We start from the raw sequence: 26,796 nt of genomic DNA, 5'->3' as shown, positions 1-26,796 counted from the left end.
GCCTGCTTGAAGACTGGGCTGATATATAGAAATTCATTGAGTTGTATAGACTTCAGGTCTGGTTAATTTTGGTGTGTGATGCTTTTATTTATTTGCAATTTTTTATAATAAAGTTTATAAAGTTAAAAACAGTTTGGCTTGGGGAAGAAGACTGGGTTCACACTGTTTTGTGTGTTATGTCCATCTTTAAAATAACCATTGGGAATCTGAGCCCAACAAGATTCCTCTTGGTTTCTGTAATACCTTTTGCACCCTTTCTTGTCTGAAATTTTTTTATTTTTGGTTTTTAGACATGTACTCAATTATTAACGTTAAACTTTTTAAAAAGTTATCATCACTTTGATATATAACTTTTTATTGACCCTTTTTATTTTTAAAGATTTATTTTATTCATGTGTATGCATGTGTCTGCTTGAGTGCCTGTATACATATATGTGTGAATGCCTGTGTACATGTGTGTGTTCGAGTGCCTGTATACATATATGTGTGGATGCCTTTGTACATGCAGTGGCCAGAAGAGGGTTGTCAGATCTCTTGGAGCTGGAGTTACAGATGTTTGTGTGTCTCTGAGCTACATACATGTGTTCTGAGATCTGACCTCTGGTCTTATAATTGTGCAGCAAGTGCTCCTAACCACTGAGCTGTCTCCCTCCAGCCCCATTGCTAAAGGTTTTGGTCATAGCCTATGGTCAGTTTTCTTCTGTGCAATTTAGACCAGAGTGGCCATCACTTTCTCATAAATATGCTTCCTAATGATTTTCTTCAACTTGCCCATTCTTTTAATTTTCTTTTCCTTAGAGGAGTGATTTCAGTAACGAATGAGGTAAATTTATAAGATGCCCAATTCTCCCCTGGAGACATTCTCAGCAGATATTAGCACAGCTGAAATCTCTTCTTTCTTCCATTGGTTCCCAGACTCACTTGTAGACATTACTTTAGAGATTTTCACCCTGATCATCCAGGCAGACTGTGGGTATACATACTCACCAGAGCAATGGTTTCTCTTTTTGGGGTACAATCTTGATTTTACCTAAGGGAAGGTTCTGCTAGCTGTAGATGGATGTCCCAGGGTCAGAAACTATATCAACCATTGCATCCATGGCAGACAGTCAGAAGTGCGTGTTCAGTGTGCAAAAGGACTTGCTTCTGGTGACACAGTGCTCCAAAGTCTCATACACAGATGAAAGGTGCTGTTTTTAGAATGTGCTTGCACGTCTACAAGTGGTTAGCCCTATAAGTTATTACGGAGATGTGAGGATGTCACACAGTTATTATCATAGAACACTTTGCTACACTGTATTTTTTCCGAGAGATTTTTAGAAAGTATATTGATTATTACCTGGAGATAGTTGATCTTGTGTCTACATCATGAAGAAAGTGGCCACAAAATCAATGAACCACAGGCTCGTTAGGGACTTCAGGAGCAAAGCAAAGCAAAAACTAGGTAAATGCTAGGTAAATTCCCGGTTTAGAATTTCTCGAGGGTTAAGGGACTACACTGGAGGCAGGGAAATCTGTTCCCCTTTGCTGGGTCCCCTCCGCTGACCTTGTGTTCCTTCCCCCGAGGACAGAAGCGAGCGAGGAACAGAGCCTGAGGTCCAACAACATTGCGGAGCTGAGCCCGGGAGCCATCAATTCCTGTCGAAGTGAATACCACGCGGCCTTCAACAGTATGATGATGGAGCGGATGACCACAGACATCAACGCCCTGAAGCGGCAGTACTCTCGTATCAAGAAGAAGCAGCAGCAGCAGCTCCACCAGGTGTACATAAGGGCAGGTAGGGAGAGTCTTCCATCGGTTCGAACTTGACCCCAGTGTGGCCAGCGTGACCTGAGGATGGCTTCAGAATTCTCACTGTTGTGGCAAAGTCCTGATGAGAGCACAGTAAGGGGTTACTTTGTCCCAGGCGATGGCTCAGAGCCATTGTGGAGGAGAAAGCGAGGAGGTGAGAGAGGCTATAACGGGCCAGGGGTGGCAGGCATGAGGCAGCCGTCACATTGTACTCAGAGGCAAAGAGCAGAGAGACGTGTGTGTGGATAGTCAGTTTTCTTTCCTCTTTTGCACTCATATTCAGTCCAAGACCTCAGCCCAAGGTCAGCACCAATGCTGCTCGCCTTCCCTGGGAACTTCTCTGGACACCTTCACAGACATGCCGCCCGTGTGTCTCCCAGGTGGCTCCAAGTCTAGTTGAGAATGAAGATTAGCCATCACGCCTTTATCTATCAGCCAGCAGGTCCCAGAAAGTAGCAGCATATTTAGAATCTCACTTTCAACTTTATTTTATCAGGGTGTAAAGATGAAAAGGACCTTGGGTTCTCTTTAGGCCCCCAGGAACAGGCCGTGGATGGTATTATACCCCATTTACTGTGTAACTCTGCTTGTCCAGAGGGACTTACAAATGATTAAAATGTTGCTGAGCGATGCAATCCTTGGACTTGAGAAATTTTAGAAATTCAAATTCGTGGGCCAGTGCGATGTCCCAGGGGGTAGAAGTGCACAGATCTGGCAGCCTGAGTCAGTTTCTGGATGCTACAGAGGCATGACTCCACAAGCTGTCCTCTGGCCTCCCTGTGTGCGCCGTGGTCCACATGTGTCCACGCCCATCTGAATGTACACGTGGAAACAAATAAGCAATAAGAAGCGTAAGCATCTGAAAATGGAATCTAGTCGTCTGTGTACTTCACAGAGGTTCTGATAAGGAAGATGGGAGAAACTGGGCCTCATTGATAAGCCGCTCCCAGCGTGTCAGGAGTGGCGGAGAACAGCCTCATGCCATTCGGTTGAAAGGCTTCTTTTCCAAGGATTGTCGAGCTCTTCTTTCTCTTTTATAATCCCCCAAATCACAGTGACCAATCGGCCTTGCTGTTTAATACATGCTGACTTGGGAGTGGGTCTCTTGTCCCTAATGAAACTGTTGTCTATCGGAGTTCACAAAGATATCAATTTGGCATGTGGCTTCTGAGCATGTGACTGGTCTTGGACAAAAACTGAATCCACCATTGGGAGAAAGAGGGAAATCTTGAAGGATCTAACTCCACTTGGAACCATTAAGAAAGCAATCAGGAATATACATTACCATTCTAAAGGAGAGGACTGGGGACATAGTGGGCAAAGATGGGGCCAGAGAGGACAGGGGACATAGTGGGCAAAGAGGGGCCAGAGAAAGACTAAAAACCAGCAGGGGCAGCAGCAAACCCTGCTACCCTGTCTCTGATGACGGGGACATCAGTTTCAAAGGGCCTAGACGACTGTTTCCCCTGCTGCTTCTCATACCTATCTCCCTTCGGTTACTCTCCTCCCAACATGCAGCTCTCTATGGCGGAGGTTTCACAGCTGAGGTATCGTAGCATCCTGTGATGTCAAAATGCAGCCAGGCTTCATCTTCACAACTTCCTGCAGTGGGGCTCTGACTGTGCCAGACAGACCGATTGCACCCCGGTCCTGAAGAGAGCAGTGGCAGGCTCTGTGTGAAGTTGCGTTCGGAGAAGGGGGCGTGCCCACACATGCCAATGTACATCCTTTGTGCTGTCCTTTCTCAAGAGCATCTTTGAGGGGATGGGGAACCCGTTTATTTACATCTTGTTCAGGGCTGCTTTTATGCTACAATGGCTGAAAGATTTACGGTATAGAAAGTTTGCTGGTCCCCGCTGCAGAGCAGGACTCCAGGGCTTTGCATTAAATAAGGGCAGAGCTTGCTGCCCAGAGGCAAACTTACAGAGCACTGGCTTCCTGATTTCAGAGTGCCAATAAAGTCATTTAGAGATGGGGCTGAAGTCCAGAGTGTGTTTCAGCAAGTTAGCTAGCTGGCGACGCTTTAGCTCCTGACTGGGGCCTTTGAGGTCTTTGAGGTTTTAGAGGAGATGGCAGAAGATATTAACATGAAAGTTACCTTTAACTCTTAGAAGAACACTACAGCTTCCGAGAATAGAAGGTAGTAATATGGATAGTACTTGAAGTACCAGATTCCCAGGTTAGAGAGGGCCTGAGATACCAGATTCCCAGGTTAGGGAGGGCCTGAGATACTAGATTCCCAGGTTAGGGAGGGCCTGAGGTACCAGATTCCCAGGTTAAGGAGGGCCTGAGTTACCAGATTCCCAGGTTAGGGAGGACTGAGGTACCAGATTCCCAGGGTAGGGAGGGCCTGAGGTACCAGATTCCCAGGTTAGGGAGGGCCTGAGGTCCCAGATTCCCAGGTTAGGGAGGGCCTGAGTACCAGATTCCCAGGTTAGGGAGGGCCTGAGCACCAGATTCCCAGGTTAGGGAGGGCCTGAGGTCCCAGATTCCCAGGTTAGGGAGGGCCTGAGTACCAGATTCCCAGGTTAGGGAGGGCCTGAGTACCAGATTCCCAGGTTAGGGAGGGCCTGAGGTCCCAGATTCCCAGGTTAGGGAGGGCCTGAGTACCAGATTCCCAGGTTAGGGAGGGCCTGAGTACCAGATTCCCAGGTTAGGGAGGGCCTGAGGCACCAGATTCCTGGTGTAGGGAGGGTAGGAAGTCGAGATCTTTGAGACCCGAGAGCTCCTGTTTTCTGGGGACAATGAGGAGAAATGTTATATGCAGAGAATATGCTGGAGGTGTTGAGAATCAGGAGGAACTTAGGGACAGTAATGAAGATTCTCATAGATCACTGGACAGACTGAAAGAGGGACGAGGAGGAAAGATTGGGGACGTCAGGGCATGCTCCTGGTGACCCACTTCTACAGTTTCAACCACTTACACATACTGATGTAACTGTAAACTCTCTGAGGGACAGTTAACCATCAGTTAGGTCAGGGTCATGATGATGTAGTCAGTGGTGGGATCTGCCGGCTGCGAACAAGCCTTTCATACAGGAGCCCCTTGGAGAATATACCCATCCAAACCATAGCGTGTCCCCAGCCTCCAGGTGCTAGGGTGCGATTTGGTTTCTGTGTTCCCAGTCACATGGCTCTGCTGGCACCTGGAAATTAATGGGGAAAAGATTCCGGGGGGAGCTCTGTGAGATTGCTGTCCAGACAGTTGTGTTTCTGTGTGGTTTGTTTCACGCGGCCTTTCAACCTTTCTTCCAGACAAAGGCCCAGTCACCAGCATCCTCCCGTCCCAGGTAAACAATTCTCCAGTGATAAATCACCTTCTGCTAGGGAAAAAGATGAAAATTACAAACAGAGCCACCAAGAATGCAGTCATCCACATCCCCGGCCATGCAGGAGGTAAAATGTCTCCTGTCCCCTACGAAGACCTCAAGACCAAGCTCAACTCTCCATGGCGGACTCACATCAGAGTCCACAAAAAGAACACGCCGCGGACCAAGAGTCATCTGGGCTGTGGGGACACCGTAGGGCTGATTGAGGAGCAGAATGAAGGCTGTAGGGCCAGCGGCCTGGGGGCAGCTGAGGAGTTTCCCTCAAGCTGTGCAGCCACGGCTCGTGGTGAGGGCAACAGCTGTGCTGGTGGCACTCCGAGGACAATCGAAGGGCAGTCGCCAGAGCCAGTATTTGGGGATGCCGATGTTGTCGATGTGGCTGCAGTGCAGGTGAAATTAGAAGCCTTGGAACTGAACCAAAGGGATGCCTCTGCCGAGGCTGAGCCCAAGGCGCACCTTCCCTGCCAGCAGCATGCCCCAGAGTCAGCGGGTGGCCCCGGGGAGCACCAGGCTCCCAGCAATCCTCTCCCTGTCAGCAACTCAAAAGCCCCGATCTTCAGCCCTTTTCCTAGCGTCAAGCCGCTTCGAAAGTCAGCCACGGCCAGGAATTTGGGGTTGTACGGCCCCACAGAAAGAACCCCAACCATGCACTTCCCTCAGATCAGCAGGAGCTTCAACAAGTCGGCCACCGGGAGCAGCACCAAGAAACGATGACGCCTCCCGGTGGCTCAGTGTCTGACGTTAGCACGCCAGCCTTACCCTTCCTGTTCTGTTTGTCCAGTGAGAACGAATCGAGAGGCTAGGAGCCGAGCACCGACTGCCCATCCAAGTGGGAACTGGAAGTGTCATGGTGGGAACCAGGGCAGGGGCTTTTCCTACCCACTAGGTAGCTGGGAAAGTGGATTCTTGTGACTGAATAAATTGTGTGCTTCTCAAGTGTGGAGTTTCCCCAATTTTCCTTGTGAACTCTTTAGAAAAGACAATATATAGACTGTTAAGCCCTCTTCCGGCCTTCTCAGGGCCTTTTTGGGATCCCTGAAACAGCAACACGTCCCCCTGGCCTTCCGTCCTCTGGACATCACTAATCCTCCAGCATGAACGAACACACCAGCTTGTTAGAACTGAAACTGTACAAATAAGTTTCTTAGTTGCAAAAAAAAAAAAAAAGTCCTGATGTTTCTCTTTCCCCTCTGTCAGAGAGGGGAGGAATTTGTGTGTGTGTGATGAGTGTGTGTGCGTGCATGTGTGTGTGCACTTTAATACCTGTCTTCAGATTGTTTTTTATTCTTACGCTAAAGCAGAAAAATCAAGATAGTCTTTCTTTAACTTTCTACTTCTACCCGTGAAAAGGTACCTTCACATCATTTGACACTGACGTTAATAGCCAAACTGAAGAGCATACGCAGAGACACTCACTGGCTATGCATTAAGTAGCTGCTCCAAACCGCTTGCCGATTCCAACCTTTCCCGAGGCTCCTTTTCTTCTCGTGAGGACTTGACGAGCTCTCTGTGGAACATGTGCACCCTCTGGACGCGGTTCCTACACCTCCCGACCCTCTCTCCACGACAGATGTGCAATGCCTTGCCCACAACCAGAACACAGCCCCTGTGACTCTGTTACTTGAATTTTGTGCTTTTGGGTTGGACTACTTTGTTACTTGAACACTGCCTTTCCCTGGAGCAGGACCCAGCTCTTTCCCTTGTGTTCCTCTCTCTCGCTTACTCCTACCCTGGTCCCAGCAGGTCAGAGGTAGCTCCTCTTTGTCTCCACTATGCATTTGGGAACTCTGTGCCACACACATGAAGTGGCGCTTCAGTTACTCCAGGTAAATAATCCAGTGTGTCTGTCATAGGACCTCACTCTATTTCTTCTCGTACGATAAGCTGGCTTGCTGCTCTTTGTCCGCGTGCGTTGGTGACAGAGCTGATCCGAGTCAAGACTAGGAAGCCATTCACTGCACAGCCTCCTGACTCTAAAGCTCTCTCTCCAAGGCGTAGAGGCCTGGGATGGTGTTTACAGAACGAGCTGCGAAACCTCCTCCTCATGAAAATTTAGTTTTCTCCAAATGCTTCATGTACCTCTCCCTTGGCTGAATGAAGGGTTTTCCGCTCTGTCGCCACCATCATTAGCAGAATAGAGAGACACCGTGACCTTCATCTCTGGAAGGCTTTGGCAGGTTTTTCAGGAATACTGTCGAAGCCGCCAGTGTTCATTTGAGCAAGTCAGTTCGCGAATTCTGAAACCAGAGCTGGTTTCAGAGCGAGCTTTTACAATGAGAGGTACTCAGTTGTTTTTTTTTTTAATAAGTCAGTGAAATTGTCTGGGCTCTTTTGAATGAAAAGCCTCTACAGGAATGTCACATTTCATGCCCTGTGTGGTATTTTTGCCCCGAAGGACCCGAGGATGGAATGCAGGGCTAATAAGTTGTTATGCGTTGGGGCTGGAGTTCTGTCTGAAGTTAGCAGGCAGCTTCTCAACAGACAGCCATGTTCTTCCTAGGCCTGGGGTGGGTGGGGGGCTTACTTTGCATACCACCCCCAGGTGATGGGATCCACTGTTTCCTAAAGCTAAGCACAAAAAAAGGATTTCTACTATCTGCTAAACTTCAGATAACAACTTTTAGCCTCACTAGCGTCTTTTCTCCTGATCATCACAATTAAGTTCCCCCCCACAGTCTGTTTGCTTAAATAGAAAACTGTCCCCTCTCTGCCAGGCTCTGGCTCCCCAAGAGTCTGGGTGTTGGGGGGAGGTGGGTAGTCAGGTGGGGCTGCCCTACTGAGAGTTCTGTCAGTATTCTGCCCCCGCCTACGTTTTGAGAAAGAGACCGACACAGGGCAAGGGCTGAGTGTTGGTTGAAGGGATAGTTGAGAGGGAATTTTTTTTTTCAGTTAAAATGACCGTGTCAATTTAGAAAACTCAACAGATTCCTATTAAAGCTCTCTGTACCAATACCATGCATGCACAGTACCAAGTAATCACAACATGAACCAGTCGACTTCTGAGCCTTGCTGTTTAGGACAAGAACTCTGCCACAGCCTCCCCCACACAGCATGTGCAAAGGCCTGTATGGACTCACCGTCTTCCCCATATACTGGACACTTTGCAAACACCAGAAGAACTTAACCGCAGGAGTTTATTTCCACGCCTGCCTGTACCCTCTCAGCACTTTTTGGGGAGTCAACCCTGCACCTCAGTCCTCTCTAAAAACCTCTAGATCTACACCTAGTTTGTAATGTCTACCTATGGCTGTAACTGTTAGGAACAATAACAATGTTCTCCTTTTCTCTCATCTTGTTCTGAAGAACTGTACTGATGACAAAGATAAATGCATAAAGTTTCTCACGGTTGTCGTCGTGGTGTGGTTTTTTTGTCCGGGTGCATGCGGGAAAAGGGCTGTGACAGTTCTCATCTGTCACCGCTTTCTCTCCTACGTGCCGCTTGGTCATAGGAATCAGGGCATCGGCTCCATTTTCCCCATTCTTATCACTGGATCCCAGGGTTCCCTGTGGCTTGCCCAGGACAGGGCAGAAGAGCAGGTTCCTGAGAAGTAGGCAGATGAGGACGGCAGGGAGGGAGAGAGAATACATGTATATGGTGTCCACATACATTGATGTTTAGTTCCACCATCTTACTTTGCTTAGTAAAAGAGAACAATAATACAAATTTCCATCTTTGTCTTTCAAGAAGTGCTTGAACTGGGAGCTAGGATAAAGTGGCTCTGCATAGAATCTTCATAATTTCCAAATTACCTTCTTTGCCACCGATAGCAGCCACTTGGCGGCATTTCAGATACACGACTTTTCCTAATCAGGATAGTATCATGTTTTAGAAACTTCGGAAAACACAAGGATTTACGCATGTTTGGGCAGAGATCCTTTCACTAGCTGCATGCGTGTGCACGCCTCACACCCTTTCCGTGGATTCATACCATTTCCGTGGATTCACACCATTCCCGTGGATTCACACCATTTCCATGGATTCACACCATTTCCGTGGCTTCACACCATTTCCGTGGACTGAACTTAGGTCACTAGGACCACACAAATAAGATGTAGCAACTGTGGAAATAAAAACTGGGGCAGCGGTCAGACCAGATGGAAACACAGCTGCTCACGAGCATCTGGACCATTGCAATGGAAGTTTCCGCTTCTCCTATGAGGGTCGATTACGTCAGCAAAGTCTGTAGTCATGGAGTCTTTGCTTTACGGCCGTGGATGGGAGGGGTTACTGGATGATAGTTTGCTGATAAAGGTGGCCCGTGCTCACTGTGTAGGGAATGGGTGGGGACTGGCACGTGGAACTGTAGCATCAGCTCCCTGTGGTCTCCGTCTCAGGATATGGAGTGTCTTGACCCTGCTGCTGCAACAAGAGACCACAACCTGGGTGCCTTCAACGACAGAATTCTCTTCTCAGGGTTTTGAATTTTGATGTGGGATGCCATTCTGTATGCTGCGGATATGTCTTATTACCACTGGTTAATAAAGAAGCCGATTTGGTCAATAACCAGGCGGGATAGAGCCAGTGGGAATTCTAAGCAAAGATACAGGAAAAAGAAGGCAGAGTCCGGGAGATGCCAGCAGCCTCCAGAGAAGCAAGATGTGAGGAAACAAGCCATGAGCCTTATGGTAAAATATAGAATAATAGAAATGGGTTAAACTGTAAGAACTAGTTAATAATAACCCTGAGTGATTGGCCAAGCAGTTTTTAATAGTAAGCCTCAGAGTGGCCATTCAGGCACTGGTGGACGGGAGAGAAGCCCCCAGTTACAAAGTTGTAGAAGAGGGAGGTCAAAGGTCAAGATATTGACAGGCTTGGTGTCCAATGAGGAAGCTCCCTCTTCCTAGTCTGTAGGTGAACAGGTGTATGAGTGTGTGTGTGCATGCATGTGTATGTGTGTGTATATGAGTGTGGTGTTGCATGCTCACCCGTGTTCCATCATTTTGTTGCCAGGGTGACATTTGGAAAATTAAACAGTTAACAGACCCATTTTCCTTTTACCTTGATTTTCTGGAAAAAGCAAAACCCTTAGATGATCTAGACCACGACTAATTCTTTAGATTATTTTCCCGTTATATCCCCTCTGTTGTCATTCTTGACCTAGTGCCGTCAGACAGCACTGTTGACCGTTAGCTGGGCTTTTGTGTGTCAGGCATTATTCTAGCTTCATCACGTGTGCAAGCTCAGGTGTCCCCCAAGGAGCGCTGTGAAACCTGGGATCACTCACTGTTCCATGCTATAGTGAGGTGGTTGTGCTCCCGACCATGGACTGACACCTGCAGACTCTGGGCTGTCTGACACTGCGGCCTGACAGTTTGTTCTCTGCTGGACAAGTAGGGGCATTCATTTGTTTTGTGTTATTGTGATAAATACCTGAAATAATAAAAAGAGAGAAGGCTTATCTTGTCTCATGCTTCCAAAGCCTTCTGTTGATGGTTGATTGATCCTTGTGGGTTTGGGGTATGTGGCAAGATGGTGGTGGTGAGAGAAGAGTCACTCCCCTCATAGCCAGAAATCAAAAGAGACCAAAAAAGGAAAAGATGGGAGTCTACAGCCCTTTCAAGGGCACACCCCAATGACCTGGAGAGCGCCTACTAGGCCGCTTTGAACTTTTCCACCCCCTCTCAATTAGCATCAGGGTAGAGACGAAGATTTTAACACACAGGCTTCTGGGAAGCATTTACTTTCCGAACGACAGCAGCACCCTCAGAGGCAGCTCCACGTGCCTGCATGTGTGTGTCTGCAGGGTAGCAAGACAGCTGAGTGGGGCCAGGCCTCTCAGGCCCTGCTGTGCTGAGCAGAGGGATGGGAGCACTCACTGGGAGCACACTTGCTCGGAAACACATGAGAAAGGCCTCTTGCGGAGGGAAAGTCAACCCTGTCCAGGAGAACTCGTAAGCCTGTGTCTGAGTCACTGATGCAAAAGATCTTACCTGGACCAGAAGGTGCCAAAGTCTGAGCGGAGCTGAGCTACCCAGAATGCAGGTGATTAACTCGACAGGTAGATACACAACAGAACTGAAAATACGGGGTGCTTAAAGGTACCGAGTGCAATGTGGCACGCTGCTGGCCCTACATCATAAGTAGGACATTACTACTGCAAATAATCAAACTAACACAAAACAACAGAAAACACAGGCGCTTCTAAGAAGTGATGACATGAGTAAGAGGTGTTTGTCTCTCGGAAGCTGGATCTGTGAAAGGCTCGGAAGGGACACCGTGAAATATTTAACTAAAATGCCAGATGGCAGGCTCTCCATTTTGTTTGAAAACAGGCTGATATGTTTATGTCAGCTGAAAATGGAGCCCCAAATATACCAAAATGTTACATTCCTGGAAATCCTGAAATCTGTTTTCAAATTCCTTTATCAAATAGAGAACAAGACTATATAAGTTTTGCTGCACACAGGCATGAGTTCAGCCTACATGTTGGATTGCCTAAGGTTTCATTAGTTCAAGTTTGCCATAATTTTAGTTTCAGTTGGAACATTAGCGTGATTTGAGAGGTTGTATAGATAAATTCTTTTTCACCTTAAAAGACAGATTTTTCAGCTCACTGAAATGAGTGGTAGAATCCATTAAAAATGAAAAGTCCGTAAGCCAGTTTTCATCAAGTTCTGGCACAAATTTCGTTTTTGGTGCCAACCATAAACAACTTGGCAGCACAGCACAAATGGTCGAATCTTTTCTACACTTGGTCCAGACAGCGATTTTTTTTCTCAGAAAGACAAGTGATGTCACCATAGTTAGCATCAACACTTTTAAGGAATTCTTGGAACTGGTGAGGATTTAATCCCCCGCTCTCGGGAGGCAGTCTGGAGTCACACAGTGCTACCCATTTGTAAGGCTTTCTCAGGCATGCAGTTCTTTCAGTTTCATGTAATGATGAGGTTAAGCCTGAGTTTGGCTTGGTCACTGAATTGCCTTCTCCTAGTTTTGAAGGGGTATCACCAGGAACTGCTGCAGGCATGTTGACAGTTGACAAAGCCTCTAACGTATCTTTTATTGCTTTGTGTAAATCTCTTGATTTAGCTGTGTCTTTTAAATGTACTAATGCTGCTTCTTTGGAGACATATTTGTCACGAGCACTCCTAATAAAAACAGCGCTGAGCCGTGTTGGTCCATCAGTTCTGTGATGTGATCATCCATCTATGAGGTGTAGGCTAGAAAATGGCAGCTCTACCTACCAAACTACTTTTATTAAATTAAAAACAATATGTATGGGTGTTTTACCAGCATTGTGTACCAGGGTCCCCAAGGAGACTGGAAGGAGGCATCTGACTGTCTGGAACTGGAGTTACAGACAGTCCAAGCCTATTTTCTTTTGAGATGCTTTAAGAAGCTATTCCAGGATCTAAAATAATAGACAAGGGACTGTATTGACTTTATTATGGAAATGAACTGGCAGGAATTTTCAAGGTTTGGCTTTTCTGCCCCTCACCTCTGGATGCAGTTCGTGAGTGGAGGTAAAATGTGCCGGTTTCCTCAGTAATCAAGTAGGAGTCCTTCACTGTCTTGGGGCTCAGTGAATTAAGGCACCTGTTGCCACGCCTGAGTCGGATTCCCAGGATCCACCACTGACTCTTGCAAGTCATCTAACTCCCACATGTGTGCCACGGCGTGTGACCTGCCTCTAAATAAGTAAATACGTAAGACATGCATGTAATAAAAACCTGACTTCTGAGTAACTATACACACCTGTCATTTGCAGCGATAAAAGTATTATTGATAATGGTTGTGTTTTACTTCCTAAGTCACCTTGAGCACTGTGACATCCAATGGTGCCGAGTCCACTGTCAACGCCCACGACACAACACCCTGGAAGCTGCAGCCACCATGAAATAGAGTCTGTGTGCATGCACAGGTAGCAAGAGCATGTATGTTTTAGGGTCTATTTCTGGACTTCACATTTACAACCGATCCCTGTTTTCAAACTAACCCAGCCAAGCGGTATCAGAGGTACTCTGTGTTGACGGGGTTGGAGCCCAAACCTTCCCCCATTTCTTCTCCTGCCCAGGATAACCCAGAAGCTGTTCTGCAGAGACCTTGGGTCCTGGGAGACAGAGTGTGAAAGTCACTGATTTGGGCCCTGTCTGTTTCTCACAGAAGATGAAGTGTAGAGAAAGATGGCATTCTGTCGAGGGTCCTGTGGTTGTCCCTCCCCTCCCCATGGGCATGGACTGTACCCTTGTGGGAGAAGTCACATGGAGTGGGGGGAAGAGCCCCTAGCTCTTGTCCAGGACAGCCATCATGACTCTTGTCCAGGACAGCCATCATGACTCTTGTCCAGGACAGCCATCATGACGGAGGTCCTCATATTTGAGAGGAGAGTTTTTCAGGAAAAGCGGACAGCCACAGACAGAGTTCCGTGTATCTCTGCCCGCCTCTGTCTATTGGCAGTTACAGGTGTGGAAATGTGAACAGGCACACTAGAGACAGCGGGAGGACGTCAGATTCCTGTTGCTTCACACCTATTCCCTTGAGACAGCATCTCTCATTCAACCTAGCTAGCCTGGCCGGCCAGCCTGCAAGCCCCAGCAGCCCCTTGGCTCTATCCCATCATCCCTTAGTCACCAGGGTTAGAGGTGGGTGTGATTTATTTCATGAATATTTTAAAGTTTCATCCAGTGTAGTAAACAAACAGATGGATATCACAGATGTGGTGTAGCAGTTTTGATTTGAGCTGGGCATGGTCGGTGTTATGTGGTAGTTTTAATAAGTCCTGGACATTAGCTGTCCTCTAATGAATCTGCAATCTGGAAAGGAACCCTGCTTGTGCCTCGAATATAGGTGAATAAGGGTAGAGCTGTCCTAAGTTCTAGGCTGAAGTGTTCTGTAACTTCCAGATGGGTCATGTGACTATTGGCTTCACTCACTTTTCCAGTCAACTCCCTACCAGGTTTTCCGTTCTCAATGGCTGTCACTGAGCGGACCGGTGGTGGCTTACCTGACCACTAGATGTCACTGTTGCTTCATGCGAACTTTGCCAGATGCCTCGGGGCTAGGGACTGTGGATGCTTCCCTGCCCTGTAGGTTACTAGGAAGGCTCCTTTGTTGCTCCTGTGCCCCCCTGGGCCCATCTTGTTCATTTGCAAACAGATGTGTCCTTGATTATTGGGTGAGAGGCAGTCAGGCACAAAGTTCCCAGCCAAAGCCAACCCTATCTTGAAGAGTGCTTTAAAATAATACTTTCCTTGAAAACTCTGTCCCCAGATGCCCCGCAAGGTGTCTGCAGCCTGAAGGCCAGCAGCAGCTTTCCTTTGAAAATAATATGTAGGCTAGGGTGTCACACTGGGGACAGGAGCAGAGGTGGCCTTTCTGGGTTCTGGGCTAGCAATGGAGATAGATGTCCTCTATAGACAGACCTTGCTGTTCCAGGAATCTCAGTAGAAAAACACTGGGAGGCCCCTCGTTCAGCCTCCCATTCAGGGAAGGCAATTCTTTGGCAACCTCGCTGGTGGATGCCCGTGCCCTCCACACTAATATCCTTACTGACGAGATGTTTCCCGTGGGGCGGTTTTGATAGGAAGTGCAGTCTGTGTGTTGCTCTAATCTGCCTTGCTTCGATTGTCTTTCGTTGTGATTGCCAGATCAGAGAAGCTCATTACCTGTTTGTTGAATACTTTCAGGTTCAAGGCACTGTGCTAAGTCATCCAAGGGTGTTCCGGGGAGACAATATTATCGTACTATATATTTCTTAGGAAGAAACGTGACGTCACAGGAGAAATCTAATTCATGCCAATGGTTAGCACTCAGTCTAGAAGATTCTGTCCAATAAGGCTGCATTGGTACATTACAAACTCCAACAAGCTAATTGATTTGAATTTAAGGCAGATTTAGATTTCCTTGTCAGGCTCCATCTCCTGTCCTTCCCTGCTTCTCCCGCCATCTGTGTGTACAAACCTTTGTACTAACTTGTGCTCGTCACAACCAGGCCATTGTCTGCATGGTGGCTGTGAGTTCTTTACACTCAAACATGTCACTAAGCGTGGAAGTATGGCAATTAGTCTACCTTCTGCACATGTTAGGTCTTTAATGGAGTCTCCCAGGGTTGTGGCGTTCGCGGTTCTGAGACCTTTGCCTGATCTGACCTAATCCTGATTGTTTAAGCATGACCACCCATGCGTATCTGTTCTAGAAAACTTTAGACAGATATGACTAGGTTCTTTTAAATTATTATTATTATTTTAACTGAATCCAATTCAGTATCTAGAAATGTGAGTGAAACTAAGGTTGGGTTGGGATTTCATTCAATGGTACTTTACAAATTCCGGATGGTGACTTAGCTTCATATTTTTAGTAAAATGTGGTTCATAGGACTGTTCAAGGAATGTGTGGAACAGTAGTGTGTGTGTGAAGGTCATCAGAACCAGGTAGCAGAGAGACACACGTCTTCTGTGGGCGAAGGCCATCAGAACCAGGTAGCAGAGGGACACAAGTCTTGTGTGGGTGAAAGCTGTCAGAACCAGGTAGCAGAGGAGACAGACGTCTTCTGTGGGCGAAGGCCATCAGAACCAGGTAGCAGAGGGACACACACTGTATGCATACAAGATCTTCTGGGTCTCTTCCCTTTTCCTCCCTCCCTTCCTCTGTTTGTCTTATATCGTATATCTTATATCTATGGCTGACCTCAAAATTGTGTCTTTCCTCCTGCTTCAAACCCTTGAACGGCAGGACTACAGTCATGAGCCACCAGCCTGATCCTTAGTTTGTTGAGCTCAATTATTGTTTGGAGAGAAAATGGCCTTTGAGGCCTCTTCTGTAACAATCTCTAGGAGTTTCCAGTTTAAAGGGGTGACCTTAGGCAGGGTAGCACGAGTCTTTGGTGTGTGTGTGTGGAGTGTGTGTATGTGGTGTGTGTGTATGTGGTGTGTATGTGTGGTGTGTGTATGTGTGTGTGGTGTGTGTATGTGTGAGGTGTGTGTGTGGTATGTATGTGTGGTGTGTGTGGTGTGTGTGGTATGCATATCTGTGTGTGGTGTGTATGTGTATGGTGTGCATATGTGTATGTAGTGTGTGTATGTGTGTGGTGTGCGTATGTGTGTGTGTGGTGTGTATGTGTGTGGTGTGTGTGTGTGTGGTGTGTGTAGGGGGAGTAAATGTTTATAAGAAGCCACTTACTTGTGAACACAGAGCACATCTGTTCTTACAAAGGTGACCTGAGTCCCATTGATGATGGTTATAGTAACTGTTAAGATCACACTGGCTGTATTGCTATATCAGCTGAGCCGACTGGTTCGAAGTGTTGGGAAAACCCTGGAAGTGAATACCAAGATTACCCCTAGCGGAAGCAGAAGGACTCCAAAGGGAGAGGGTGGGCATAAAAGGGGGAAATGGGAAGGTAAAGTAAATCAATAAATACAAGAAAAATACTAGATCTAGCCAACGTGCGATTTTGTGCTTTTGTTCTGATGATGTTTATGGTAAGAAAAAGCTCCCCCCCCCAGTTTTGGTCCTTAGATGTTCATTTTGGTCGATGACAAGATTAGTAACTAAATAATCGTCCAATTTGCATATATCAGATATTAGTCATATATGTTATTTAATATTTCCACATCATATGGTCCAGGCACATCCTACCTAGCCCCCTGGTTTAGCTAATGAAACTGTGACCCTGTTTCCACAAACAAGAAAGCAGGCATTGTAGGAAGAAAAGAATTAGAATTGCAAGACTGTCCATGGTAAAAGAGGAAGATCCGCACCACAATGGAAGATGTGTTTGTCTTGTGCACTTCATCTGGATGTGCGAATGATTGATTATGTGTTTCCCAGAGACATTTTCACTTTGCTGACAGAGCACCGTTAGCTCACTGACTCTGACTCTGAGTCTCCTCCATTGACTTCTCCTTTTCTTCCCACCCATTTAATATTGGGGTGCCCTGAAGTTTAACCCATGGACCACGTATCGGTATCTACTGCATTGGTGACCTGTTCTAGGCTCCTGCTTTAAATACTATTTGTATGCCAACAACTCCCAATGGGCACTTCCAGCCCACAATTCCTTCTGAGCCCCAGATTACAGACCAGTTGTCCACACAACATCTGCATTGGAGCTATACGAGCATCTCAACACACACCCTTCATCCTCCTTTCCACCCTGCTCCCTTCAGTCTGCTCATCCCAGGGGATGGGAGCTAAGAGGAGCTGTTGACAAAGTCAGAGAAGAAGTGCAGGCTGGGTCACACACGGAGGGAAAGCTCTGCACAGATGCTGACTTTTCTCGGAGGGCCATGTGAAGATACTGCCGTTGTTTGGGTATTAAGTGTCCCCCAAAGACTTACCCACTGAAGACTTGGCTCCCAGTGCAGCAGTCTAGTTAGACACAGGACTTTGGGTCTATGATTGGATCCCCTGACTTCATCAGTGGACTAACCCACTGATACATTTGTAATTCAATGGCATACTGTGTACTGATGGAAACCATGGAGGCGGGCCATGCTTACAGGGGGCAGATCCTTGGAGTCATGTCTTTGGGGGGTCATGTCCTTTCCCCCAGCCTCTTTCTCTCTTCCTCTATTCTCTTCTCCCTCTCTCTCATCCTTCTTCTTCCTGCCACCATTGTTAGCTAAGTGGCTCTGCTCCACCATGTCCTTCCAAAGTGACACTGTCTCATGGCGTCACGCATTCTTTTTGTCTCCTGCCTGCTCATAGTAACAGGACTGGCTGGCCTTGGCTGGAACCTTTAAAACCATAAACCCAAACAACCCTTCCTTATATCAAGCATTCTGCTACAGGGACAAAAACAAGCAAGCCAGCAAACAAGTAAAAGCTGACTAGAAGAGACACTGAAGGATTTTCAACAAGAAGTGGAATTTTCTGGCATGCTTTGGAAGGCTCGCTCGGCAGCTTCAGCTTCGTGGAGAACCAACACGAGGGGGGTATTATCTCGGGTCATAACCAGGGAGAGCAGGTCGGAGGCTGCTAAAGTGTTGAAAGCATGGGTGGATGGTGGCTCAGATGGGGTGGAGCAGTGGAGATGGTGAGATGTGGTCGCATTCTCCGTATTATTGGAAAGGAGAATTAGTGAGATTTCTTGGCAGAATGCAGGAAGTAAAAATGAGAAAAATCAGAGATGTCACAGACACCTCTAGTTTGAGCAACCAGAAGGGTGGAGTCACAGCTCCCGAGATGTGCTCTCAGATGTCTGTTGAATATTGAGTGAACTACTTGAATATTCTGCTTAGTTCAAGCAAGAGATCTGCTCTGGAGATGCAAATTGTGGGACCATTGGCCTATGGATACTAAGCAGAACCTAGAGACTGGAAGAGAGCACAGAAATCTAACACAGCCAAAGTCTTTCCTATAGACGTTGGACATTTGTCCCCAAACAGGAGTGAAGCCAATGTCTGAGAAACCTTTAACGTTAGCTCAGCAGGGCACAGTTGTCACTGACCTCTGGAGGTGCCACTGTGTGTTCTACAATGCACAGGACAGCTGGCTATAGGAAGGGTTGTGTAGCTCAGAGTATCAATAGTGTCAGTGTGGAGAAGGGAGAGGGTGGAACACTGAGCTTGGAATCCTAAAGCATCTGACAGGTGACACAGGGGGGTGACAGTGAAGGACCTGGGGTCATTGCGTGAGGGCTGAGAAGTGTGGATCCCGGAAGGCCAGGGAAGATAGAACGTGGGTCAGGGAGGTGTGTCAGGTGTTGCTGTGCATTTGATAAACCGAGAATTGAGAATTAATCGTTGTATTCAGCAATATTCCTGCCAATGGTGATTTCGACAAAAACTATGTTGGTGTACACAGTGGATGGGGGCCAGGTAGTGATGCAGCATCTTTGGAAAGGTTTTGCTGCAAAGAGGAGCAAAGAAATAGGGCAGCATCTGCCTGGCCAGGGATGAGTATCTGACAGTTGCCAGAGGTCGTCAGAGTCACCCGACCACGCTCAGGGCTCCAGATTCAGGCTGAAATAATTCAGAACATGGGGCAGAAAAAGACAAACATTAGAGATCTCTTATTTTGGGACTTGGCTTCGGAGACCAGAAGCAGGTCTGATGGCTTGGGCCAAACAGATAAAGAATATTGCTGGTTTGAAAAAAAAAATACATTATTTCATATATAGGACTGGCGCTGGCTATATGAATCTTCACAAATTGGCCAACTTTCCCTGTCCCTTTAAATCTTTTGTGATGCAGTAGAGGCTGCAGGTGTTTTAGAGTAATGGATGTCTAAACCAGTGGTTCTCAACCTGTGAGTTGCGACCCATTGGGGTTGTGGAATGACCCTTTCACAGGGGTCGCCTAAGACATCAGTCAGCATAGATATCTACATTATGATTTATAGCAAGGAAAATCATTTTATGGTCGGGGTCACTGCAGCATGAGGAACTGCATTAAGGGTCACAGCGCCAGGAAGGCTGAGGACCACTGCTCTAACAATTGCAGCACCCACGTACCTGATTCCAGTTTGCTTTCCTCCTAGTCCTTTATCCCAGAGAGAACTCGCTTAGCGCTAACCCAAGCACATCATTTTCCTGTCTGCAAACCGTTTATGCTCTCCCTTCCTCATCGGTTTAACAAAGGCTCCCTCGTGTGGCACGCATCCTTGCTGTGCTGTCTCAGGTTAATTTCCTGCCTGTCTTCCAGTCTAAGAACACGACTGACCCTTCACCTTTGCTGGGCAGCTCATGCCCGTTGTTCTAGGGTCCGTCCTTGCGTTTCAGATTTCTGTACCTGTGCTCAAATCAGTTATCCTCCTGTGATACCCAATCGGCTTCTCTGCTTTGGACAACAAAGCCTCAGTTTTCAAAACCCGTTCCCTTCAGGCATCTGTATGAATTAGGATTAAATTTGCTTGCAAGTAACACAAAACAGGGACAACTTGTTTCTGTTCTGGAGCTGAGTAGGAGAAGGGAGCTGTTTGGGTCCTGTGTGAGATGCTTCCAGAATCTGTCCTTGAAACAATTATTCTTTAATGGGTTGATGGTTCTTAGAGTTTGGGGCTGTGATCGTATCGTTGCCTAGTATCTTCAGCTCTAAGGAATTTAATAACCGTATGCTCCTGCTTTAGCTTGTTTCATATTTATCTTGGATATTATTATAGATGAATCTATTAGTTCATTAATTCATTTGATGACTGAGCCATGTATTATCTTACCGTGACTACTATGTAAAAAGACTCCTCTGGCTTATACACCAGAATAACACAACTATTGGCTTTTCGTAATCTCTCATGATCTTGGGATGATTTACCGATAATGTTAATTCCTATTTGTTCATTTATTTAATTATTGTTTAGAAATAATTACTAAGTACTTGTCATTTGCCTGCCACAGGGTTTGGTACATTGGGAAAACCAAAATCTCTTGTTCTGAAGTTGTAGCATGGTGGTGCGAGGGCATGGAAGGAAAGTGGCAGAATGGACTATGCCTAACTCCTAGATTTGGTGTGCCTGAAATGTCTTGAGAGTCTAGAAGAGGGACACATGATTGGCACTTGGAGTCGAGGAAGAATCTCAGGAGAGCAATGTCTGAAATGAGTGACGACAGGCTAGGAGGAGGCTAAAGTGGGGGAGAACCAGGGGCGGCTTGCTGGCAGTAGAACTTTCCGGAATTGTCATTAACCCTAGCCTACATTACTCCAAGTAAATGTACAACTAAAGCAAACCCTATTGGCATGGTAGGCAAACACCACTTTATTACAGTGCCTTCCTCTCCAGCCCCTGCATGTCAAGTATAATGTGGTCTCCTCCATTCCAATTAGAGCCCTATCTAGGTTTTCCCCTAGAGACGCCTCCCCAGGTCCTTCTCTCTATGGCCTCCATCCCATCCCACTTCTACAACTAAAAACAGCATTGTTCATCATTCTTCCAAGGAGTTGAAGGACAAGCCAAGAGTCAGGGCAGAGATGAGGAAGGGATGGGGACCACTGCACATATTCAAGGGTACCATGTGACATGTCTCATCTATCTCCTTCAGAAGAGCTCGGTCTTTGGAGGCACCGGGGAGGAGAAGGTCTTATCTATTAGCAGGAAATTATGACAACAGTCCAGGCAGATCTTGGTTAGGGCCATTGAAATGATAAATTTAGTTGTCTAGGCTAAGGGATATCCAGATAGACGGCAAAGTATGTCTTTTGAGTGTGTCCGTGAGAATGCTTTTGGATGTGGGAACATCAGGATCACTCCCTCACACTTGAACTTTGGGCTGAATTATGCCGCAGGCTTTCTTGGCTGTAGAGCCTGCAGACGGTAGAACATGGAACACAGACTTGACAATTTCACAAGCCTATCTTCCCACCCCCCCTCTCTGTGGTGAACTCTACTAACACAGTTATAGTGGAAAGGGCACAGACTGAAGAGTGTTATTTATTTTGCAGCTTTATTTTCTTCTGATTATAAAATAATATTCACTCATCCAAAATTTGAAAATTACTTGACAATACAGGGCTGGGGAAGTGGTTTCATGTGAAAAATGCTTGTTATACAAGCATGAGATCTGGGTTAATATCCCCAGAAGCCATGAGACAGGGGAGGTGTGGGAGTGTGTCTTTAATGGCAGCATTGTGGTAGGCAGAGACAGGTTGACCCCAGAGCTTACTGGTTAGGCAGTCTAACCAGTCAGTGAGTTCCAGGATGGGCAAGAGACATTGCCTCAAAGACTAAGGTGGAGAGTTATTGAGTAGGACACATGGCATTGACCTTTGGAGTCTGTGTGCATACTTGTGCACATATACCCGCACCCAAACACATGGACACACACACACACACACACACATAGAGTTATAAAAACCAGTCCAGATATTTTAACATCTAGAGATAAGGTCTACCATATTGCACAATAGTTCCCAATGTACTTTTTTTATGCCAAGAAATATATTACATGACTGTATTAAAACATTCAGCATCCACATCAGCTTCCTGGCACTGTCGTTGGTGTCAGGACCATGTGTGTACCACGAAACCTACCATTTTGGTCATAATAAGCATACAGCTCCATGGCAATAAATACACTCATGTTTTCTTGCTATTAAAAACTTTCAATGCTTATGTTAGCATACACATTTTTACCTGCACATATGTGTATGTTTCAGATTGCCTGGGACTGGAATTAGAGACAGTTGTGATCTGCCATTTAGATTCTGGGAGTTGAACCCTGGTTCTCTGGAAGAACAGGAAGTGTTCTTTACCAACGAGTCATCTTTCCAGGTCGGAATCTCTTGATACTTTTTGACATATTTCTATCTGTGGATATTGACACTCTTTTATTTTTTTTTTAAAGATTTGTTTATTGTGTATACAACATTCTGCCTCCATGTATGCCCACACGCTAGAAGAGGGCGCCAGATCTCATTACAGATGGTTGTGAGCCACCATGTGGTTGCTGGGAATTGAACTCATGACCTCTGGAAGAGCAGCCGGTGCTCTTAACCACTGAGCCATTTCTCCAGCCCCATTGACCCTCTTTTAATTCTAGTATATCACAATTATTTTTCTGGTTCCATTTGTGTGGGTAAAAGTGGGCATTAGTATCTTAGCCCACATATCACATCTTGGGTCTGTCTTCTCGGGAAAGTGTAGAAAATGAGGTTTCTTCTTAGTCTTCATGGTTGCTTTGGAGTCCAAGGGTCTACTTTGGTAAGTTAGAAGCTTTATTTCGGAGAGAAGGCACCAAGTTCTCAGACAACCAAAGATTCTCTGCAGGGTTTTGGTTTTCTGCTCAAGGAACCAGACCCCATGTGGCCTGAGTCCACAGGCAAACATCTCCCTGCTTTCTCAGATCACCTGGGGAGAAGAAACTCCCACTTCTGAACAAAGAGTTCAATGTTTCACAAGGGCACTGAAGAGAAGTTGTCATCACTCAGTGAACAGGCAGCCCCTCAGCAGGGTGTGATGATGAAGGCGGGCGGGATCCACGGGAGGGTCTGAGTGTGGCCTCACGGTGGAGAGTTTATGAGGCTATTTCAGGGCATAGCTGAAATATTGCTGGCATGTGTTTATTGTCTAAGTGGGACAATTTCTGACTGAGAGTCTGATGCACCAACTCCCTCCTCTCCCCTCCCTGCACCTCCTCTCCCCTTCTGGCCCCTTCCCCTCCTTTCTCTCCTCTCATCTTCCTGAGTATCACTATATAAGTAAGCCAGGCTGGTTTCAAGCCCGTGTTATTTCTGCCTCAGTCCTGGAGTCAGTAGAGAGTGAGGACACACTGCTACACCTACCTCTAATTTTCATCGAACTCTTTTGTTCGATCTTCTAGTTTTCATTGTGTTAGTATGCTGTTTGAAAAATTAGCCAAACGCTAGTGGTTTTACATCGACTGACTGCACCATTGATAATAAAAACACGGAAGCAGAACCATGACCTATAGAGTTGATTATGACGGCAATGGCGGTACTAGAGGGAGAGTGGGCACGGTACAGAGGGAAGGAGGTATTTTAAAGTAGGAATTACATTAGCTGCATATGCACCGGGCACTGTGCTGGCCTTGCATATCTCCTCTCTTTGTCAGGTCGTTCTTCACAGTCTGAACGAGGAATCAGCTCTTTTCCAAACCTACACAGTCCTCCTATGGCACCCACGGCTCCTCCGTTGTCCTGGCTACAGAACCCCTGATGGCTGAGGATGGCTGAATGCAGGCGGCTGCACACTCAGGCAAGGAAAGCAATCCTTAATTTTGAGCTCTATTACATGCAGAAGTCCTGTAAATTCTGATTCATTTATAATTTAAATTAGAATAAAATAAAATAAAAGGATGCTTTTGTTGTTTTAATTTTGCAAGCAGCCTGTTTATTGGGCAGTGAGCTGATGGTAAGTCTAAGGTAGAACCCCACCTGTATTGGCCGGCTCAAGCCTAGTGCCGTGAGTATTCAGCGTATTCACTTCCAGATCTTCTTATGTATATGGGAACACAGAGGTAGAGGGTTTTCTAAATAAAGCCAAGCTCCGTCTGTAGCTCCAAATCCTTTTGCAACTCGTCCATGAACCACAGCCATGTTTGCGTGTGAACAATTCGGGAGCCAAACCATTGTTTAACTGGTCATCCTATGGTAGATTTTATTGCCATTTTTCTCTGCTACTAAAATAACACCGCATGAAATATTCTTGTATCACCAAGCCTTGCTCTTTCCCTTCAGTTACATTTACAGTCACCCCTTAATATTAGAAATAATTTTTCCCACTTCTGTAAATAATAAACATTCTTGAAAATATACCTTTATGCTTTTTTCCAGTTATTTTCTTCATATAATATCTTAGAAATAACCCAATTGGTCATGTGTTGCTTAAGGAGAGTGATTTTGTAAACATTTTGGATACAAATTGCTAAATTATCCTTTGGAAAGGTTGTGCAAATTTGCACAGCCTTTACCAGTGTAATGCGGATTTCCTTCTTAATCTCTCTCATAGCCTGGGGTTTGTGAGTATTTCTGAGTATGCAGTATTATAACCTGCTGAGCACATTTTGTGGGCTGGTATCCAGCCATAGGCACAAACTTTCACAAGGTCCGTATGTTATATCTGAATGGCCAGCTTGGAGACAGCTTCCTAGTCTGTGTGTGATTGTCTGTGGTACAGCCTTCCTCAGTCTGTGTGTGGTTGTCTGTGGTACAGCGTTCCCTCAGTCTGTGTGTGGTTGTCTGTGGTACAGCGTTCCCTCAGTCTGTGTGTGGTTGCCTGTGATACAGTGTCTTCCTCAGTCTGTGTGTGGTTGCCTGTGGTACAGCCTTCCTCAGTCTGTGTGTGGTTGCCTGTGATACTGGCATAATTTTTATCAACTTGATGCGAATTCACCTAGGAAGAGGGGGATCTCAACTGAGGAAGGGCCTCTATTGGCCATCAGAGTTGGACTGGGCTGTAGTCATGCCTTCGGGGGCATTGTCTCCATTGTTAACTAATGCAGGAGGACACAGCCCACTTCATCCCTGGGTCCTGGACCAAACCAGCCAGGTGGGGCGGTCTGATGCTCTGGCGAGCCTTTTTCCTCCGTGTTCTCTGTTTCAGTGCCTGCCCTGCCCTCCCACAGTGAAGAACGGTAACCTGTAAGTCAAGTAAACGCTTTCATCCCCAAGTGTGTTTGGGTCAATGTTTTATTAACTAGGACAAATAGCTTGGACCATTCCTTTAATGCCATTTAGTAAAAAGGAACCAAGATGTGCAGTGGGGCCTTGCAGATTTGTTTAATTACTGTGTATCAAAAGATCATTAAAAAACCGAATTAGCTTCTTTGTAAGATAGCCTTGCAATATGTGGCCTTATGCACGACACTGTCAGGTTGTTCTGGGAATGTTTATTGTGCCCTAGTGGGGTAAACAAATCTGTGGCATTTAGAGCCACACCAAAGGCCCCTGGAAGGTATTCAGGGCAGAAGATGAATTGATGAGGTCCTTCCAAATATGGCTTTTGGTCCAGCGAATTCTGTTTAGATACTCAGTCCTAGAAATATGTAGACAAACTGGAGAGAGTTCAGAGAAAAGCTATAAAAATGATGAAGAGAACGAAGGGACTGATTTATGAGGAGAGATTAAAATAACCAAAAACCCAGAGCCGAGACCCGGAAATGACTTCAGGGAACACGAGAACAGACACAAATATTTGAAAGGTGTAAACCACCAAAACCAAGCAATGGCAGTGAAATGAAAGGGTAGAGGGCTTAGAGTTTGCTCAAGAGCATCTGAAGAGAGGTCAGGAGTTCCCTGACGGAAAATATTGAGCATCAGACAGAACCACTGCCCGCTCCCCACTTCCCCCACCATGGAGAAGATTCCAGACTGGCAAACAAGAAAATAGTCTCACAGGTTAGGTCATTCCAAAGCCCTTCCACAGTGTTGCCTCCTGGTGACCATATAAACAGACTGTCCAGGGGGCCAAAGGCAAAATACTGTGGCTCATCTCTTTTTCATTTCCTGGCTTTAATGCCTGAGTTAGAGATTGTTACCATGTAGGGGCGTGTGCTTTCTTAGTCCTCTTCCCCACACGGTGTCCAGTGATGTCGATGGCAGGCCACTAACATGGTTCTGGTAGACAAGGGAGGTATGCCCGGTGTCCTCCAGTGCCTGCTAAACAAATGAAAGAGGAGAGAGGAAAGACGTAGTTAGGCCCAGAGCACATCTGCTCCAAGTTAGGGACGCCCCTCTCCGTGAGAAAGTGTCATTTTTACCCCAAAGCTTACCTCTACAATAGAATGTAGGCGCTTCATTTCTTCAAAATTTTATTAAGGAGGGATGGAGAGCCTCTGCGTGGGGCTGTGGTCCTGCTTTTGATATGAATAGGAAGTAAATTTGTTTGAATTTATTCCAAACAATATTTGATCAACCGTAAAGTTGCCCCAGAGACTAGGGCAGTAAGGCTAGTTGGATCGCAAGCACGCGCACGCGCATGCGCATGCATCCCCCCTACCCCCAGTGGTTTAAAGCCTTCCCGCTCTTCATACTACATGTTTAACTCAGGGTCTCATGGGCTTGGCGCTGAGTTGACTCTGTTAGGAATGGACGGTGCCGGGAAAAGCCGAGGTAATCCTAGGAAGGTGGGGAGAACGAGGGCTGACCACGCTGACGTCTCGTGCCCGGGGCACGTGACAGGCAGCCTTTGACGTGCCCATGTTAAGGTGGGCTGGGGTTAGTCATAGACAAGAGAGTCTCTGCTTGCTGCGTGAGCCTGCCAAATTATTCAGCTTCTCTAAGTTTTGGTTTTCCCCTCAGCGAAAGCGCGAGTAATAACAGTACGGAGTTTACAGGATCGCT

General features: G+C 46.5%; 1 protein-coding gene and 1 long non-coding RNA gene across 6 annotated transcripts in view; both read left to right on the top strand.

Moving 5' to 3' along the window:
- Positions 1-8,467, top strand: part of Tbc1d30 (TBC1 domain family member 30) — an 84,409-nt gene extending 75,942 nt beyond the window's left edge. For 3 of the 5 annotated variants that reach the window (XM_050165521.1, XM_050165519.1, XM_050165522.1), the window contains 3 exons: positions 1,572-1,778; positions 2,289-2,348; positions 5,048-8,467. In XM_050165521.1, coding sequence (XP_050021478.1) covers positions 1,572-1,778; positions 2,289-2,348; positions 5,048-5,835 — 1,055 coding nt within the window. In that variant the 3' untranslated portion in view covers positions 5,836-8,467. The remainder of the gene's footprint in view (positions 1-1,571; positions 1,779-2,288; positions 2,349-5,047) is intronic. The other 2 variants (XM_050165520.1, XM_050165523.1) reach the window with 1 other exon arrangement.
- Positions 2,355-4,878, top strand: LOC126515687 (uncharacterized). The gene is made up of 3 exons (XR_007595912.1): positions 2,355-4,194; positions 4,257-4,367; positions 4,400-4,878. It is a non-coding gene; the product is annotated as an uncharacterized lncRNA (long non-coding RNA).
- Positions 8,468-26,796: the final 18,329 nt, after the last annotated feature.

This window comes from Alexandromys fortis, unplaced genomic scaffold, assembly GCF_014885135.2.
Source record: "Alexandromys fortis isolate MF-2015 unplaced genomic scaffold, M_Fortis_MF-2015_v1.1 scaffold_154, whole genome shotgun sequence".
Taxonomy (NCBI): Eukaryota; Metazoa; Chordata; class Mammalia; order Rodentia; family Cricetidae; genus Alexandromys; species Alexandromys fortis.
This window is presented reverse-complemented; position numbering and strand designations above follow the sequence as displayed.